General features: G+C 30.7%; 1 protein-coding gene across 2 annotated transcripts in view; it reads right to left on the bottom strand.

Annotated features, from left to right (window-relative positions):
- Positions 1 to 2,015: 2,015 nt before the first annotated feature.
- The window catches only part of DNM1_3 (Dynamin- GTPase protein), a 55,746-nt gene continuing 37,049 nt past the window's right edge, over positions 2,016 to 20,712 (bottom strand). For both annotated transcript variants that reach the window (XM_051216275.1, XM_051216276.1), the window contains 6 exons: positions 20,455 to 20,610; positions 18,637 to 18,690; positions 15,980 to 16,141; positions 14,326 to 14,564; positions 5,063 to 5,338; positions 2,016 to 3,818 (listed from right to left, as the gene is read on the bottom strand). In XM_051216275.1, coding sequence (XP_051073769.1) covers positions 3,767 to 3,818; positions 5,063 to 5,338; positions 14,326 to 14,564; positions 15,980 to 16,141; positions 18,637 to 18,690; positions 20,455 to 20,610 — 939 coding nt within the window. In that variant the 3' untranslated portion in view covers positions 2,016 to 3,766. The remainder of the gene's footprint in view (positions 3,819 to 5,062; positions 5,339 to 14,325; positions 14,565 to 15,979; positions 16,142 to 18,636; positions 18,691 to 20,454; positions 20,611 to 20,712) is intronic.

The raw sequence follows: 20,712 nt of genomic DNA, 5'->3' as shown, positions 1-20,712 counted from the left end.
CTTTTGCCGTCCATAAATTTACTATAAACCAGTTACTCAGATTTTATTAAGAATATTTTAATTATTTAGAGACTGAGATTTGTTACTGATGATTCGTAGTAATATCATATCAAATGTATGCAATCACGCGTTTTCGAGTTTGGATGATTCAAAATAATTGGTTGGTCCTTCTTATAAGTATATTGAAAGTCGGTGGATTTTGAGTCAGATTGTCAAATGCTAGAGGATACCGTGGCACAGTGGATTCATTGTCGGTGGTTTGGTTCTCTTTCTGCGAATATCGCAGTATTTTAATTTAATGTTATTTCTGAAATTTGGATTAAGTTGCTACTTTTTATCAGCAATTAAAGGTAAACTTTTTAAGTCAACCTACGTTGCCACCGTCATTCAAAACCTGGTGATTAAGATGTTTAAAAAAAGCACATTTAAAGTAATTTATGATCGTTCGAACAGATGATCTGCTATTCACATTTCCGGAGGTTCTCAATCTATGTTGGTTAATAGAGGACATTTTGAAGTTCGAGTTACACACATCTGGCAGCTATGGAAATATGCAGTGCATGGAAGTGAGATACACCAGATGAAAAACACAACTGTGGTAAAGGTTAGGGTTCAAAATGAAAATTTTAGAGCGAATTACAATTCGATATGCAGCATTCGTCAGTTGAGTCAATGCAAAAATGATCGGAAGTGTTGTATGCGATACAGTGAGCATTAAAGTGTTGCGGATCACAGTTCATTATTGAGGTATTTTGTGCTTGCAATCATTTTCTTAGATGCATGTAGCGATAATAAATGTATATTACAAAACAACATGGTTATATATATACATAACCTTCAAGTATAAGTTTGTTAGTCTCAGTTGAGAGCTTGAACTTTTGGTTAGTAGTCTTAAAAAATCAGTTAGATAATAATAATTAATTGACATACAAAATATTAGTTGAGTTAATGACACGAGTATGTCTTTCGTGGTTAACAATAGCAGAAACTTCAAACTATTTTGTAAAGCTCATATTTAAAAACTAAGTATGATGTCTTACGTACTACTAATAAATAAATTTACTAATTATGTACCGAACCTCGTATTGAACAGAAAAAAAAAACAATACTTGGAGAAATTCAAGTATGAGTTCTAACTGATTTCAAGATTTATAACGGAATTCGTAAGTGCCCTGCTTCTGATGTATTTCAAGATATTTGCTGAAATATCACAATGAGTAGTTGACATAAGCAGAATTTAGTCTTGTCATATGATTGATTCTAGAATTTATGGGTTGCTTTATAGTTGCATAACCATAGGGCAGTAGAAATGATGAGTGAAACTAAGTGAAAATGCTTACTATGTAGTCGCGATTGATTCTAGTTATGCTCAAAACTAAACGTATGAATAGCCAAATAGCACTTGAAACGAATATTACATCGATTCGGTCTAACTTTACTGCAACCTGTTTTCACTTAACTAGCAGTGTTATTTTAAAGAATTACTCATTTGTTGAGTCGATATGCGTATCCCTCATTTCTTTTCTCTCAATTGTCTCATATTTACCTTATTCCTCTACTAATTACAACATATTGGTGCTTCACAAACAGATTGTACTGATCCTAACTTAGGTTTTGGATAAACTCTAGGTTGATAATACAAAAAAGTACTAAAATCCGTAAGTACACTAACTTTTATGAGCATCCAAGAAAAGAAACGTAGATTTACTTTAAAGCAACATTTTGAATGATTTAACTGTTCCGTTTTTCTATGTTAGCTTGATAATGATTGTAATAGATCAGTGATTATTCGTTGTATGTGATACAAGTTCATTTAAATTGAAATAATACGTCAGGATTTAACTCAGTAAATGGATTGAAACAATAATACGCCAATCTAGCAGCATGAGCATATATATATATATATATATATATATATATATATATATATATATATATATATATATATGATCTGTAACGCTGTGTTCGTATGAAATCCTTTGTACATAATTATGCTTTTTATTTATCATTCTAATAAACTCATATACATTCAATCTTTTATCCATAAGTGCTTGTTGATTAGTGGCTATTACAAGACATTTAGAGCAGATCTCGGAATTTCAATGTTTTTGAGCATATTTAATATGATTATTTATTCTATCCTCATTATGTATTGTTAAGCAATTGAGCACGTGACTTAGTGTATAAGGTTATGGATTTCAGATCATGGATCGTAGATTCGAAAGTTCCTTAGACTATTTCGGCTACATATGTTTGTATTTACCAAACAAAAATTCATTCTGAAAATTTATTTTCTTTAAACAAATGAAACAAATAAAGAAACTGATTTTGCATTTCAATTCATCATATATAAACAATATCGATTCAATCTTTTTATAGAAAAGCAGTAAGGATAGTTATATTCTTAAATAAAAATTCAAACTGTTCAAATGAACGAATAAAACATAATTCATTAGAAAAAAGAAACAAAATAATTAGACAATAATTAATTTCCAAGGAGAGAGAAGTTGATGACGAAGTATTCACATACTAAAGTATAAAAAGACATTAAATGATTCAGTAAAAGAAAAAATGAAAGGCGATTTCAATTTAATAGGAAAATTAGGTTTTTCAAAGAAAATTTCACTTCAATAGTTAGATGACCATTAAAAAAAAGAAAAAGTTCTTGAAATAAACTAGATGCATCTATAGTTTGAACAAACTGAATAAATTGAAGTGAATTAGTACAGAGAAAGTCAATCAAGTTGATATAGAATCTGACTTGAAAAAGACTAACTTTACCATCTTGTCTAATTTTGATTAAACAAACATTATCAAAGAAGTGAGTTAAAACGACAACAATATCAAGTATTCTATTATTTTTTCAAAGGTAAGGTCGGTCGAAATGAACAGTAGGTAGGGAGAAATCTCACTGCATCTAATACACTAATCCTGACCAAAAAAACAGGAATTAAGTGTTGAAGAGTGAATAGAAATCTGGAAGAATAATTGCTTAATCGAAAATGACAGAGAAAATCAAATCAGTTGACCAACCAGACAACTAACCAATCATAAGGCTACATATAATGTCGGACGAATATACGGAATATATATTAGTAGTATGGAGAATGCTGGTGGGTGACCTATGCTCCTCCACGAGGGGTAACAGGCGTAAGTAAGTAGTAGTATATAGAACTGAGCAAAATCATTAACGCATGAAATAAAAATCAAAAATTATTATTAAAATAGAAATTATTCAAGCAAACACCACACATTTATACACAAAAATGAAATTATGTACTGGGAAAAAATGACAGAACCCGTGAGATCTTTGAAAAAAATAAAGACGATACACAGGTAACCGAAGAGATTTCAGATACATATGTGAGTGTATGGATAATATTCTGAGTGTTAAGAGAGCGAATGAGAACGAGCGAAATACGCGTAGAAAGAGAAATCGACCAACGAATACATTTGTGTTGGATATATTTGGCTCTATGATAAAAGTGCATTGTGAGAAAAATAGGAATCAACAGTGATAAAAACAAGTAAACAAGGAAATGAATAAAATTTTCGTTTACTTGTTAAACAGTGAAAACATGATACATACCACCATACAAATGTCTGGGTAGAAAACAGTTGAGCATACACAGTATTATTTTTAAAAATTAGTTTATGAAAATGAGGGGAAAATACTTCAAAGGACAACAACCTGGAATTTGTATGTATAAATCCGTAAACTATATGCGTAAATTAGAATGAATAAATAAATAAACAACACACTGATTCATGAAGTTGGTCGAGGAGGAATGCGCGGCATACCAACATTACCTGGACGTCTAAATTTAATAAAAATGTAGGCGCAAAAAAATGCAGAAAACGTTTGAATAAAAGTAAAACACATTATGCACAATACATCTATAGCCAACTTATTTATTCATTTATTTATTTGAACACATAAATATTGGTACAAGAAGGCACCAAATATATATGCGCCACACATAATATGTATATAATGTATCAGATTTTAATCCAATGAATAAATGGATTAGTGGTAGTATAACTCGTTCGAAACCAAATGAACCTATTATATGTATGCTTTTAATAATTTGGTGTATAAAAAAAAAAAATATTTTTTTGGGAAAAAAATTTGTTTATAGATAAAAAAAAAAATAAATAAAAAAAATAAAAAAAAAAAAAAAAAAAAAAAAATAAAAAAAAAAAAAAAAAAAAAAAAAAAAAAAATAAAAAAAAAAAAAAAAAAAAAAAAAATATAAATAAAAAAAAAAAAAAAAAAAAAAAAAAAAAAAAAAAAAAATAAATATAAAAAAAAAAAAAAAAAAAAAAAAAAAAAAAAAAAAAAAAAAAAAAAAAAAAAAAAAAAAAAAAAAAATTAAAAAAAAAATAAAAAAAAAAATATTAAAATTTTTTAAAAAATTTTATAAAATAATTAAAAAAAAAATAAAAAAAAAAAAAAAAAAAAAAAAAAAAAAAATAAAAAAGGTCAATGCAAGAAGTGTAGATCGTAATGGAAAAAAATTTACTTATTTCGTAGGTTCAGTTAATTCTAAGCAGAATTTAATGAACGGTTGGTGTAATGTCAATAAAAATTTAGTAAATGGAGATTTATTGTTCCTTTTATTGTTATTTTTATAATAAACAGCCTGTTCCAAAATAAGTTTACTTCAAATATCAAACTAAACCTTGGTAGTAATACAAAATGTGAACGCGTTACTGGTCTAGAAAATGACCTAAAGACTACTGGTTTGGTCTCTAAAGTGATTTAATTTACTGACCACGTACAATGTTATAACAAATGTCCAAAGTATGTTACGTTTTATAGCATTTTCAGTGACGTCAACTTATAAAAATGTTGTTAACATGGAGTCACATGTAACATCAAATATTACTGTATTTACGTTATTGCAAGTGAACTAGATTTGATCTTCGAATTAAAAAAAACTGCTTTATATTAATTATTAAGCTAAAATAAACAAAAGTTATACAGAATCAATGTTAATAACAAATAGTAATCAAAATATTAACTGGAAGTTGAATATCAACACAACTGACTGAAACTCACTCTGGTATACTTGGATGTCCAAGATTACCAGATAACGATGTTAATTTCGGTGGTGGAATCGGTGGTGCTATTACACTTGATTGGGATTGATTAAAAAGAGGATCAAATGAAACCCACGGTGCATTAGTAGTAGAATAAGTGGTATTTGGTGTTGAGCCATTCGATGGGTTAGTAGTCATAAATGTATTTCCACCAATACCACCGGAAGATATAGTACCTGGAAGGTTGCCAGTACTTGCACTTTGAGAAAGACCATTATTGAATTGTGGCATTCGTCTGCAGATTGATATAAAGAATATACATATAAACGATGTATAATGTTAATAATAGTACGATAAAACAGTTTTGAATAGAACAGCTTGTTGTCTTTTTTATAACTAAAACACGATCATAATATTGATGCACAAGAAGGTGAAATTCTGTGATAAAAGTAAGCGATACTGAGGACCTTGAGCCAATCAGCGGATAGTGTTTAGTTATACAATAACTAACAATGAAAAGCGATAAATAGTTTGATAGGATTTACCAAACTATACAAGTTAAATTATTTATGATAGTAGAGGTAAAAGCTGAGGTTACTTATTAGGAAATGGATAAGTGTACTAAGTTAGGATTAGTTTTTGTTACGAAATGATATCAGCTACATTGCAATGATGTTTTGTCAGTTCTTTATTGATTAACTTATGAAAATTAGGGTTTAAAATTAAAGTTGGAGAATTCTAACATCTCTAACTATGCATTGAATCATATCAAGTAATATTACATAAAATCTGCATCAGTACCAAGTATTTCTTGTAATTTAGCCTAAACATTACGTCACATTCACTGTTTGGCGACACAACAGATATTTTTAAAAAAAGTAATTATACGTGTTTAGGGAATCATATATTGCCAAATTTCACTTACTTTACAATGAAATACAAGCTATCTTTCACTGTGTTTTCAATTTCATGCAAACATGCAAAAGGTATTATTTTAATTCTGATTAGTTTACCGAAGGTCGTCGGTATTTCTTTACCAATTCGGTCTTAAGAAAAGATTTCAACTACGATAGGTTAAAAATTGATATCAATTGTATAGTGGTAATTATTGGTAGCTTAGAGGTTGATTCATTAAATTAAAAGCTTATATCAAGATATGTGATATAGAGTGTAGATAACAAAGAGAAATTTATATCTTCCCAAATATTTATTCATACAACATAGTGGTAGTAGTAGAGAAAACAATAAGCCCAGAGACTGGTTAAAACATAGAAATGGTAAGAATGTCAATAGAATAGCCAGTAACATTTTTATATTGAATGTAAAAACAAAAATTATACTGAATAATTACAATTCTGTAAGGAGAGAAACTAACGAAAAAATGTTTCTATTACAAGTTACGGATAAATATGCATAAATTATAAAGAAGCATATTAGTTTTCACTAAATCAGATTACTTACAAATAACTGAATAAAAAGGAAATGAAAGTTTCCAAGTTCAAATTATTCAATGAAATTGGTGTCAATTAATGTTTTGGCCTAAGGAAACAAAAGTATCTACTACAGAATATTAACAATAATTAATATGATTGTTCTGAAATGGAATTTATTAAAAATATTCACAATATATAGAATGAAACTATTTTTCATTTATATTTCAGTTGATTTATGAGATAGATTTATATTTATTTATTTGAACATATAAGTATTAATACAAGAGGGCACCAAATATATATGTGCCACGCAAAACAATGAGAATTTGAAGAGAAGAAGGGAAAAAAAGGTAAGGAGCGTAAAAGAAAAAAACGAACAGATTAGTGTAAGATAATGTAATAATAATAATAGGGGAAACAGAAACGTACAATCAGAAGAGGTCTTTCAGTTAAGGAAGAAGCAACCACTTTTTATGAAGAAAGTAAAAAAAGGTTATAGCAGGATCGCCACTGGCTCCTATTCTGAGTCATATCTGATAACGTCTCTAGCCACTTTATGAGATAGAAAGGGATGACCTTTGATTTTGTGTATACATTTTACAGATTTACAGTCTTAAAAAAAAGAAACAACTTACAAGTATTTATAAGATTTTTCAGTAATAATATAATGTCAAAGAATGGTTCTTATTTATAAAATGTTATTGTTAAAATTTAGAACGTCACAAAACAAAATAAATAGGTCGAATACAAAAATGTATCCTTAGAAAACATCAACTGGTGTGTATGTTTATGAAATATGGGTTTGAATTAAATTGTTTCCTGAATTCAGTAAAATAAAATTTCAACAGAAGGATATAATTCAATGATCAAGTTATATAGGCCGAAACATTTTCATTCGCTTCATCTATACGTCTTAACCAACTAGATACTATAAGTCATGTGTAACATAACTAAGGTAATCATGTTATACTTATATATGGCTCTATTCCAGGACCGTAAAGACCAAAACTGTAATAACTCACAAAGCACACTGTGAGGGATTTATGCATTAAAATCGTATTACTGATGACTAAGTAGCTTTTTATCGCTTATCTTCTAGTATTTCATTAGTTAGTCGTAAAATAACTGTTCTGTTGTTGGTTGATATATTTTTCTGTATTCAATCATATTGAACTAGTCATTATTGTATTTATCGATGCTGTCAATTGATTATTCTTTCTGAGTTTATCACCTTGAGAGTTTTAGCACAACCATTTATTATTAATGCATATTGATTTATCAATATTCTGATAAATCAAAACAGTTTGCTGACTTCAGTCGACCTCATGTGAATTGTCCCGATAATTTTAACACACTATGTGCAACAAAATGAAAAACATCTATTTAGGAAGCTTATTTCATGACAAAAAAGGGCGGCTAATTCGTTCCATTTTGCTATGAATCTATATTGCATAAGATTTAGAAACAGATAACATTGTTAGCCAGTATGAAATAAATGTTTACAAATTAAACAATTAGCCTTATTATTATTATAAATATATAGTCGAAATAATTACATGTCATTCAACAAAAATTAGTTAAAAGTTATATATCATAGTTAAGTCTCGAATTTCAGAAGAGAATAGTAATCCTATTGTTATGTAATCTCACTACGATAGAAGCCATGTGTAGTAATTCTTTCTACAGTACAATTTTAAACCAACCATACATTAGTTTACCAAGGAAATATTTACTAAGTTAGACTAAATAGTAGCTTAATTAAAAAATTAAAAGCTTATTAGAGTTGATTTATTAGTATTTCTTGAAGATCATTTCGATGAGATATTTTGATGTTGAATGATTCACATCAATCAATTTCTGGATCACGAATTAATGCTACTACTATTACGATAAATAACAAAATATGACAATGAACCTTTGTTTTTTAATATATCAAATGTTTGGATTAAATCTAGAAAATCTGTTTTGTAATCGTACAGTTGCATGTATTACTTATGCTGACAGATTTAAGCCGTATGTTGCAACAATCGGAAGTGGAATGCTCGTCCAAAGAACATCCAATTAAAAAGAGAAAGTAACACCGAGTGGAATTGTAATCACAACATAATTAAAAAGAATCAAGAAGTATGTAGAGAATATGTGAAGGAAGACGTGCAAATAATGTATTTAAAGTATAATCTTCATATTTTATAAAGGCATTGTGTAATTTCGCATGTAACAAAAGATTAGTTTACCGTACCTGAGTTCTCGTTCACTACAGTACAAATGATGCGAACTTAAATGTTAATAATAATAATAATGATAATAATAATAATAATAATAATAATAATAATAAAGCCTACACCTAGAAACTGCAATTTCTAAGTTGCTTTAAAATGTGTGTTTTCGTAAAGAAAATTGATCAGAAATGTGAAATAGCAAAAATTATGGTAATCTTAGCGATATGATCGTACAGAAAAACATTAGTGATTGTATACACTTTAGAAAAAAAGCCAAATTCATTAAACCCAGAGTTATCAATAGTACATAAATTGACAGTCAGTACTGAGGCGTCATAAACGTGGCATGAGTAAGTTTTAAAATATTTTTCAGTATTAAAAATACTACATATTTACCACAAAAGATGCATGTAACGAACCAAGTAACTTTCTAGCAAGTTTGGAGATACTAGCTTAGGTACATTTTATGTCTTAACAATAAAATATATTGCATAAGTACATAAATTCATTGATATAAAAGGGGAAAAGTTAATGGATGATTATGAATTATCTTTTTTTTCATTTACAGTAAGAAAAGAACAGTAAAAATTCTTCCATATAATCAAAAACAAAAACAGACTTTAAGGCGTATTCTTGTTATTATGCATTAATTATTACTACAGGAAACACAGAAAAAGCTCAGTAATAAAGCTTAGGAAATATGGTGAATTTGTTGTTGTTGTAGTATGCCCATGACGAAAAACCAGAACAGAAAATATCACAATGAAGATATGAATAATGAGTGAAAATTAGTAGTAATGATAACTACTATTACAAATAATAATATTAAGAATAAGTAGATATTTTAACCAATAATTCCGGAAAGATTAACTTGTTACTAAGAAAGAAGGAAAGAACAAATAGAAATTATGTATTATGATCCACGTCCATATTTTACAAACTAAACATATTCTTTAGCTGAACTCTTATGTTTGTTCACAACCAGTGGCCAAACCAAACGCATCAGAAATAAGATCACGTAAATCGTTATGGTTTTCAATACACCTACGTGAATTTGTTCTTACATTTGGTCAGATGATGAAATCAGAATTCAAGTAACTAATGAGTCATTTTTATGACCTTTTATAAGTGTGCGTGTTTATAGGTATGATTTATTTGTGACCATGCTTGTTTGTTGTTTACCTTATTTATTTTCTATTTCAATAAAATACAAGCTTATTTAAAGACTCATATTGCGGGTTCCAGGTGTACCAACTTTCATGATTCACCTATTCAATTTACATTTATGATCTTATCTCCCCATGTTTGGATGCTTGAAGTGACATCTTCCAGTTATATTTTGTACATGGCCTTTTACTATCATTGTATAAATGGAATTAGCTACAGGAGGTATATGTTTAATAGAAACGTGATCGTAAGATAATTCCATTGGCTAGTTTTAACCTTTATCCAAAAAGATGATCGACATGTTTTATTGTCATTTTGGGCATTATCACTTGTCACTATAAACATACGTACTGTATACTGTTTTTGGAATATGAGGACGCGTCAGGTTATGAATTATTTTTTTAGCAAGTATAGAATCTATTTTCTACTAATACATCGACCAAACTAAATAAACCGTATTCAATAGTCACTGCTCCATTCACAGGTTTCTGTACTCGGGTAACATAGCTAGATTTTAATTATTTGGAAGCTACTGATAGTGATCGGATATACAAAGTGAAAAAGATGGAGGTAAGAAGGCTTAAATCTGCAACACTTGTGGTGGTTTGGACAAACGGGACTTCATTCAGCTAGATAAACTTCAAATGTAATGATTTTCTTTTTAGTCTTTCATATTTATTTATATTACCAAAGCCTATACGTCAAATACGCAGGTTAAATTTACAGTTAGTTTCATAAACAAAGTGATATGTTCAACTGTCTGTTGTTCTCTGAAAGTGATACTCCACTCGACTCTTCCAAAGTGGAAAAAATTGAGAACGAACAATATGAATTCCAATAACCCGAAAAACAAAGATAAATTAGAACAAACATTAGAACTTAGAATTTACAAAGGAATCTTATAATATCTTCGCGACTCATCTCTTAGTGTTGAGTGGTCAAAAAATGAACCAATCAGCAAATTCTGACTTTAGATTCTCTGGAGCATGGAATAGTCAGAAACCCATCCTACTAACAGAGGTTGAGTTTTAAAGGATTTTTTAATTTCACTAATTAGTGAAGTAAGAAAACAAAAGCCGATAAACAATGGGGGGAGAACTGAATAGTGTTTGATGTTATTTTGATATAGACATTTGAACAGTTATATATTCTACCGTATAATTTAATATGTAGGCGAGAAAAAGCTGCTAAAATGAGCCTAATTTATCTTGCTTTTGCTAACAGAAGTGAGTTATTTTGTGAAAGAAATATCGAGAAAACTTTCTTCGATTCAGATTTCCACGCACTGATGTACTATTGTCATTTAACTGGCTTTTTCCACTTTTAGCTTCTTAATTTTACTATAGGCTCCAAGGTTATGCTTTTGTTACATAAGAAGAGTCGTTCAAACCAAAATTTGTCTTCTTGAATTTCAAGCTTTCTATAAAGTCCAGTCTGCTTTTGCCTTCCGTTGCGCTTGAGATGATTGTTGAAATGTAGAGTGCCAGTTATCCGGTCAACTGAGTTTGTATTAGATCCCTTTGTATAAGAAACATATCGGTCGTTAATACTTAGAAATTATCACAGACCAATCATAAAGCACCGAAAGCAAACTGAAATTTCTAATAATGTAGTGTTTGTAGAAAAAAGACAGTTTTGAAAGTTGTCTAGTACAAACAATTATTTCAAAGTTATTGAGATATACAATATAAGACAAAGCATTTCTAATAAACATACCATATAATTATGTTAAGATAAATGAACAAGAAATTAATTGATTTCTTAAGAAAAAAGCATTGGATAAGAAACATACAACTGAAATACATTAGCTTTCTAACATAAAACAAATAGAAAATATACAGCCGCTTTGTTTATTTTATTTATCGTATATAAGAAAAGATACTACTAAGTAGATACAAACCAAAAGGTTAATGCAAAAAAAGAAACGGGAAAGGCGACGCAAAGTTACTTATTTTGTAAGTGGTTTCAAAGCTTTAGGAAATCCGTGATATCCCAAGTACATGTGAACTATAATTAATGAAGTTTGAAGATAGGGGCATAAGTCTACAATGAATATAAGAGAACACATATTGTAAAATTTGTATAACATTTGATCTCCCTTACTGACTGAGTTGTACTTTGTGCTAAAGCACTTTTGTTGTGGTCTAATCTAATTCTCAATCAAATGGCCGAATGAGTAGTGATTAAGTATCTAGTGATGGTACGTTGCTATAGCACAGTGATTCTTATTCGTAAATCAGTATTTCGAAATATATCTTTCTTACAATAGATTCCATACGTCATTCTGTGATGCCGGTGTGCTAAATGAATTCATAAGGAATCAAGAACATGTTGGTGTACGCAACAGATATAATTTCTGAGATGGTGGAGATTTGTAGCTCAGGTGGATGATTTTGATGGAGTTTTGTTCTCTGAGCTGGATGGTTTGGTCGTGGAGCTTTCTATCTGAAGTTTGTGCTGATGATGTCGTTCAGAACGATGAAAGCTCCACGACCAAACCATCCAGCTCAGAGAACAAACCTCCATCAAAAAGATATAATTTCTAGCTATTTGATCAACAAAATTAGGTTGAATGTTATTTCGCGATAAATCAATGTATGATCTAAGTATTATGTAGTCAGACAAGGAACTTCTATGACTGTAATTATGCTACTATTTCCTGCTGTTATTTGTGTTCTATATCATTACCAGTATTTATAGATTTATATTGTTTCGCGTATTGTTTTTCTCTCTCAGTGAACTAAGTGAAACTAACAAAAATACTGCTTATTTTCAAGCTAGTTACCGCATATAGGGAGAGAGAGATAGTAACGCCCATTCATCTTTGCTTACTCATTATGCTGTATATATGAAATACAGTGCAATAACAACAAAATGAGTAACTAGAATATGAAAAACTTTAAAGTGAACATACTCAGCAAGTTAAAGAAAGGAACGATGAGAAACAGAAGATATTTTGTATATTCAAAATAAATACGGAAATGGTTATATATTATGTAGAGAAAATCGATTACAATTATTGTTATAATTGCTAGTTGAAATAAGATTTTAGGAGGTTATTAACTTTATTCACTAATTAAAAATAGTCAACACAAATGAATTTCAGTTTATAAAAAACTTGCACATTTATGGCTAGTGTGTGAATACATATGAGAAGATAGTCAACATCATACGATGAAATACAATGCAAAGTCGTAAATGGAAGACAGCTAACAGACGCATTCCAAGTTAGGACCGGAGTCAGACAATGCTGCTTATTCTACCTCTCCCTCTTTCTTCTGGATTATGAAGACCTCGACATCTGAGGGAAAGTACGGAATACGATGGACAGTTAAGAATCAGTGGACGACTTGAACTTCTCAAATGAGCTGGACCTTCTATCCCCTACGCATCAACAAATGCAAATGAATAGAACCAGTGTAGCAGCCTCTACATACACAAGTGTAAAAGCAAAATCCTCAAACGCAACACGGAGAATATCAACTCAATCACATTTGATGTAGAAACTTTGGAATAGGTGGAAACCCTCACGTACCTGATCAGCAGCATCAATAAATAAAGATCTCACGCAGATATTAAGGCGAGGATTAGCAAAGTAAGGCCGCATTCCTACAGTTGAACATATGGAACTCAAAACAACTGTCAACTAACGTCAAGGTCTCAATCTTCAATACGAACCTCATGACGGTTCTACTGTACACAACTGAAACTTGGAGAACTACCACAACCATTGTCAAAAAAGTGCAAGTATTTATAAACAATTGTCTATACAAGATACTCAGTTTCCATTGGTCGGATACAATCAGCAACAACCTACTATGGGAAAGAACAAAGTAGCTTCCATCTGAAGAGTTAGTTAGGAAGAGACGTTGGAAGTGGATAGGAAACAAATTGAGGAAATTAATAAACTACATCACGAGGCAATGGTCACCTTGGAATTTTGAAGGGAAACGGAAAAGAGGAAGGCCATGAAACACACTGCATCTGGAATTGGAAGGCATCAAAAAGACGAGTAACAACTGGAAGAAACTATGTAGGATAGCCGAGGACAGAGTTGGATGGACAATGCTTGTGGATGGCCTATGCTCTTCCAAGAGGGGTAACAGACGTAAGTAGGTAAGTGTGTATATGCACACACTTTTGAATAAGTAAACACACAACTTACTCAATGATATTTAAGCAAAGGACACTAAAATAGATAGAGTATTAAACTTGATCTTGAACTGACATATGTTCCTATCCTATCGAAATATCATAGACAAAATAATTTCACAAGTGGAAATAAACAATTTTTATACAATATGACTGTAGTTCATACGGATAATTTCATTGCTTTAAACATCAGATCGAAACAAATAACGACTTTACATACATTACAATTCATATATGAAATCAAATTTGTGAACGTAGAAAACACATGAAGAGATTGTTTCTGTTTGTATAAATGAGCGCGAAAAACTTACTGAGGAAGAAGTGGAGCTGGAAGTTGACCAGGGGCTGTAGTTACAATTGTTGGGGGATTCAAAGTATGCCGTATAGGTAAATTTGGTGCTGGTCTTGAAGGTATGGGACGATTAGAATTTGATGTGATATTATTAGGACTTAAAGGTCTTTGTGTTGTACTAGTACTGTGATGACCGGAATGAGATGCATTACTAGAAGGAAGTGGTCGACGAATATTATTTGATCCAGTAGATAACTCCTGAAATTTAGGAAAAAATTACAATGGGTTTTTCAGAAAATTGCACTAAATGAAGGGTTTATTAATAAACTGTTAGTAACGTATGGGTATTTACAGCCATACCATACTTCATGCGATTATTCTTTAAAAAAGACATAATCCCCTCAGTGTGTATATTCAATACCACAAGGTGATATTGAAGGTATAAAATGCGGTAACCATCGGTTAAATCTAGCCAACACACGAATTCCCACAAAATATTGACTACTAATACTATCTTACTTTATCCAGTGTACATAACGAATTATTCCGATAACGATAAATTAATTACTGGTGCTAAATATCTAGATAGACCAGATAGAAATGTGTTATCATTAACTCACTTTATGATACTTAATTACTCGATGAAAGATTATTTAGAAATACTTAGTTATTTTCGTAACCTTTTTTCAAGCCTTGTATGTCAAATGTTTTAGGTATTTCAACTTTGAAAATTAGATTTTTTTCTATATTTGTGAATTCAACCAAATCTCATGAATGATTTATTTTGTCACTTACTATGTACGTAGCAAATCTAACATACACAAATCTTACAAGTCTTAAAACCATTTGAAGTAAATTACATGATTGATAACATAAGAGGAAAACACAACATTTGGTAAACTATAAAATATCTATAATTAAAATTTCAGTCTATCAAGTTGTTATATTTTAATATTTTATGTTCATGCTACAATAATTACCGAACCAGGGACGATTGTCGCGTAAAGCGATGACACCAACTAGCACACAACACTTTGGCGATAACATAGAAGGAACATGAGTTCTAAGTGGGGCGAACAGGGCAAACTACAAGAGTAGGACTCCGTATATATAGTAACTAAAGCATGACCTTCCGCCATACAGAAATTTAGCCGACTATAAGAAATGGAAACCATTCAGAAAAAGGCAAATATAAAGCGGAAAATTGAATTAGAAAAAAGGCACTTGGGGTTATTTTTTCTGGCAAAATTTCAGCCTAGTCAGCGAAATTTCGGTTATCTTCAAATTGTCTTAGCATAACTATTACTCAATTAAGGTAGGATGAAGCACTGAAACAATTTTGAGCAATAACAAAGCAATTTACTAGGTATGTTATTATACAGTTGAATCTAAAATCTGGAAAAAATATTTCTACGCAACTAATTGGTTGGTTAAGTTATGAATAGGAGAGAAAAATAATTGGCTGAAAAATATTCAACCATCGAGTACAAGGATTGTGTGTGCTCATGTTGGAGTTAAAGTAGTATCAGAAATAATGTGCAAATATATTGAATTTCAACAGCTGGATTCAAAAGACGATTATTAGAGTGATTAAAACGACTCCTGAGATGTATTTTTTATCAATGATTTTAAATTATATATTAATATGATAATATTTGTCAGACAAAGCTTACCGTCTCAATCCAGTCATCACTAACAGGTGGAGGTAATGGGACGCTATGCGTATTAGCTATGACATCTGATATAACTGATAATGCCTCACGTATTGAATCATACATACGTATAATTTCTTCACGATGCTTTTTCTCAGCTGATGACTCTTCCATAAGATTGTTCTACAACGATGATGATATTTTTAAAGCAAATAGAAAATAAAACAAAAAGAAAATGGACCGATTAAATATAATGCGTGAAATGTGTTCACATGAAAATCTTATACACTTTCCAAACAATAAATGTTTCAATAACTTAGAGATTTTTGTCAAATTCATTCGTGAGAAACATTTTACAATTAACAACAATTAGTTTGACCAATGTTGAGGATGAAAAAAACCACAAGAACGTTCGACTTCAAATTAGCACAACGCAGTTATAATTCATTAGTCATTACTGATCTCGACGCATCCGTTTGTACGTAGACACATCAGTCATGATGTGCACCAGTGTGGTCAAAGAACAACCAACTCTAACCTCTATTAACCAATAAAACGACGCTAGGAAGGTAAACTTTGTTTTAAAAAACACTGAATAACATACTATCGTACGATATAATAAGTCAAATCCTATAAATATATAGAGATCAATCGTAATTACCCTAATTATTCGATAACTAATTGAAAATTCAAAGCTTTCTGAATTCCATTTTCATTATATTACTGTTATGACTTGTGTCTTGTGCCCTATTAATATATAACGTAATGATACCGCCAATAAGAGAACAGTGACTAATCGACCAGACCAATGACGGACTCGTACGAGCAATCTAGAGTCCTATCGGTCTTTCTTCCTGCCTAGCCCTGCTTGTTGAGTCCAGAACACAAATCTCGGTCTCCTCGATATGAATCATGTATTTCAAGCATACTGGGTTTATATAAAAGCCAAATAGACCACATCACACCATAAAATAGAAAGTAACATTTCTACAAGATCTAGCCAAAAGTGGCTGTGATTGTAGGATACTGTAACTAATGGCAGATCGAGTAATAATAGTCCATAGGTCAAAATTGTCATTGATTCTCATTGGGAAAACATAACTCAAGATTCCATGAGCCTCAGTATCGTACAAATGAATAAGTCACATCATGTGGCGTTTACTAGTCTATATGTATGTACAAAGATAACTCAAGATATGTAGTTGAGGGTGGTCGAGGATATCCAGAAATAGCTATACGCCTAGCTGGCATCATAATTTCAGATATGTTAAATGGGTCAATAATCTTTCTCATCTAATCGTATATACATGAAATAGTGAAAAAAACTTAAAACAACTCTTACCTCTTTTACAAGCGAACTGTCAATGTAACATTTTCAGGTCCAATAGAAATCTTAATCACTAGGAATTTTAAGCACCCTTTTATGTTTTCCAACACAATATGTTGCGACTTTAAACCTGCCTTGGCAGTTCTTAATCAAGTTCTGATGGCAGATTTGGTGTAAAAAGTATATACTTTCTGGTATTATGATGTTCTTATTGTTATTCTGTACACTTTCAATAATTAATTGTGACTTAGTTGACCTTTTTATTCGTAAAGATTTTTTGTTAGTTTTCGTACTAAACCTTTTGACTTACTAAATATATGACCAGACCGTTTGAAATGCACTACACAAAAGTATTACATTGCTTATTACAAATATTAAATTTACAATGTGGAATAATTGTTTCAAAATCTCAGACCACGACAAACTTCCCAATTATAACAATCGATGTTCAATTGTCGGTAATCAGGGAAACATTGGTCTACCTAATGATACTTTGATTACTCAGAATATGACTTGTTATCGAAATTTCAAAAAAGGAAACCGTTCCTTTTGATAAGCAAAAAACAAAACCCAAGTATCACTATGGAATTTTGGAGATTGTTGAATTTGAATTGAGATCATATAACAACTCAGTGAATAGAAAAAACAATTATCTATTTATACAATATACTGCCACAAAAGATGTTATTCCCTAATTTTATGTCAGTCACACTTTGTAAATTGTCGTATAATAAAGAGACGATTAACAGTAATGTAAGTCAGACTTGAAAAGTGAAAATAAATCAAAGACAACTGTGGATAGTTTCTTCATTATTTGTTTCTTCAGTTTCGACCAACAATTGTTTTCTACATTTAAACATCAGTTCATGATAGAAATTGTCGTTTAAAGTATTGAGATAGTAATTGTTCATAGCATTTTATTTTTCAGATTGACAACTGATATTTGGTAGTGTAAGTAAAATATGATTGGTCACTGAGCGGCACTTAACCTACTGACTATTAAGTATGTGAATTTCTTTCCTCCTATTGATTTCTACACCGGATTCACTGAGTTTGACTGCTTGTAACTGTGTTGAATAGACTACAATCCAGTGTCAATCTGGTTCTCTATTCTGGGTCGTGAATCCTGGATCTGATATAACGTGACTAGCCTCAGCATCGTAGTATACCCGAGAGAGATAAATATTTTAAACCATCCGTTATATCACAAATGAATCAAACAAAATTCCGTCGAATTGATAGTAAACAGAAGCACATAGAGTCCAAATAGTACTAGAATAAAAACTACCACTAACTAGTTAAAACAAAATTGATTAAAAAAGAGACAAAAAAAGTAAATATACAAACTTACAGGGTCTTGTGAATACAATTTGGGCAAGAGATCGCCTTTTAGAAAAATCTTGATCTATATTTGAGAATAATTTAGAAAGTAAAAATATTGACTACGTCATCAAGATTGAAGTGAATTGGCAAAAAAACTATATTTAGTAATATATTATTTATAGTAGTATAGACAATTATGCGTGAAAAAATTCTGGTCCTAGTGCATTGATCATAAGTTCTGTATAATTGAATAAACTTTGCATTCTAAATGAGTGGTTAGTAGAAGATTCAACTGGTTGAAAAATAACACTCTGTCAGTGAAAGACAGAAAATACTAAGTAGAGGTCCGTGCATTATACATCTGTTCCGCACTAATTCGAAAGACAAAACATGAGTGAAATGATATATATATATATATATATATATATATATATATATATATATATATCACTTTCAGGAAGGCAGAAAAGGACTGTTTTAAATTACTAAGTTAATTAGAAGGTGAAACAACAAAAAAGCCAGCTGAAAATCAGTAGCATAGTTTTAATCAAACTATTTATTAACTTCACGATAGAGTTTACAGTCGTTTACCACTTAAGTTGAATGAAACAGAAGGACTTTTTGAGTGAATGAATGATTTGTAGAGATGAATAAAATACCGATCAGCTAGTGTGATAAAATGATACGATATGGCCGAGTGATAAGTCTTCATCAAACTAATGTATTGATGTAAGTCTCTCAATGGATGAATTTCAAAGAAAAGATCATTAGTTAAAAAAATAGGATTTCTATCCAAAAACATAACATAATATATATACATATATAGTCCGTATGGGGTTGTAGAGTTCTGTTGAGCAGCCATGGCTAGTGCAGTTGAACCGTGTCCGGTGTGAGACAGTTACCCACCGAAGACAATACAACATGGTGACATAATGTCACAGATTGATTAAAGATAGCCATTAACACCGTTGGATGCCGAATCAGTTGTCTAGAAGTCAAAAGTTCACACGCAGGATCGAAGATACTGAGTTCAATTTTCGTGTGTGGGATCATGAATGCGTACAGCTGAGGAGTGCCATACTTGAACGTAAAGGCTGTCCAGTGCTTCCAGGTTTTCAATAATGGTCTGAGATCGGTTCATGATTTCAATGAAATATATATAATGCTAAGCTAAAATTAATGTGATTAGTTTTCATAAACCATTGTAGGATATCAGAATTGTAGATCATTCGCTTACCAACAATGATCTAACAGTTACAGTTTATTCTGATACACTGTATCCTTTACAGTACGTCATTCGTCAAGGAAAAATGATAATAAAAGGATTTTTATTGAAGTATTCATATGACGTATTAAATAAGTATCACAGTTGGGAAGCTGTTCAAGTGAATGCTATTTATCATACAGAACCAAATGTAGCTACTGTAATGTTAGATAAAAGTTTCGGATAATCAGTGTGGCCATAACTTTATTGTTTATAAGTATTACAATCAATCCAACCTAGTAGCCGAATTGAGGTTCGTGTACTCTAATTTGCATGTGGGGGATAAAGGCATTAATTGGGTGTCAAAGGTAGAATGGGATCTGAGGCAGTAATTCAGTAGTTGAAGGTCCAGCAAGAAAAGGCGCTCACAGAACTATATGGTGATGTAAATTTTCTAATCCATCAGTTAATCAGCGAAATGAATACGCCTATTCAATTCGTACTTAGACAAGCGAAAATAAGGAGTCGTAAAGGAGAAATGAGAAAAACAGCAACCATTCAAATGTAGATGAAAAAAATAGCGAGATTTTTATTCTACAATCAAGGTAAAATTTTGGAGATTAAAATTATATATAAAATTACCTCATTAATTAATTGATGCATAATTATTTTTGGAACCATATCACGTTGTGTTTTAGTAACGATTTTCATGTAGGAGTCAACTAAATTACGTATAATTTCTACTTGTCTTTCAAGTTTAGGATCAGTCGGTATTTTATTCGTATCACCATCATCAGTCTGTGGCACAAAAAGAATATTTAAAAAATATACACATACTTAGATGATAAGATTCACAACAGTATTATTATTATTAGGCAGTAGGAACGTTGATCCACTGAG

Source organism: Schistosoma haematobium, chromosome 1 (assembly GCF_000699445.3).
Source record: "Schistosoma haematobium chromosome 1, whole genome shotgun sequence".
NCBI classification, from domain to species: domain Eukaryota; kingdom Metazoa; phylum Platyhelminthes; class Trematoda; order Strigeidida; family Schistosomatidae; genus Schistosoma; species Schistosoma haematobium.
Note: the sequence above shows the minus strand (reverse complement) of the source record. Positions and strands in the feature narration are given on the sequence as shown.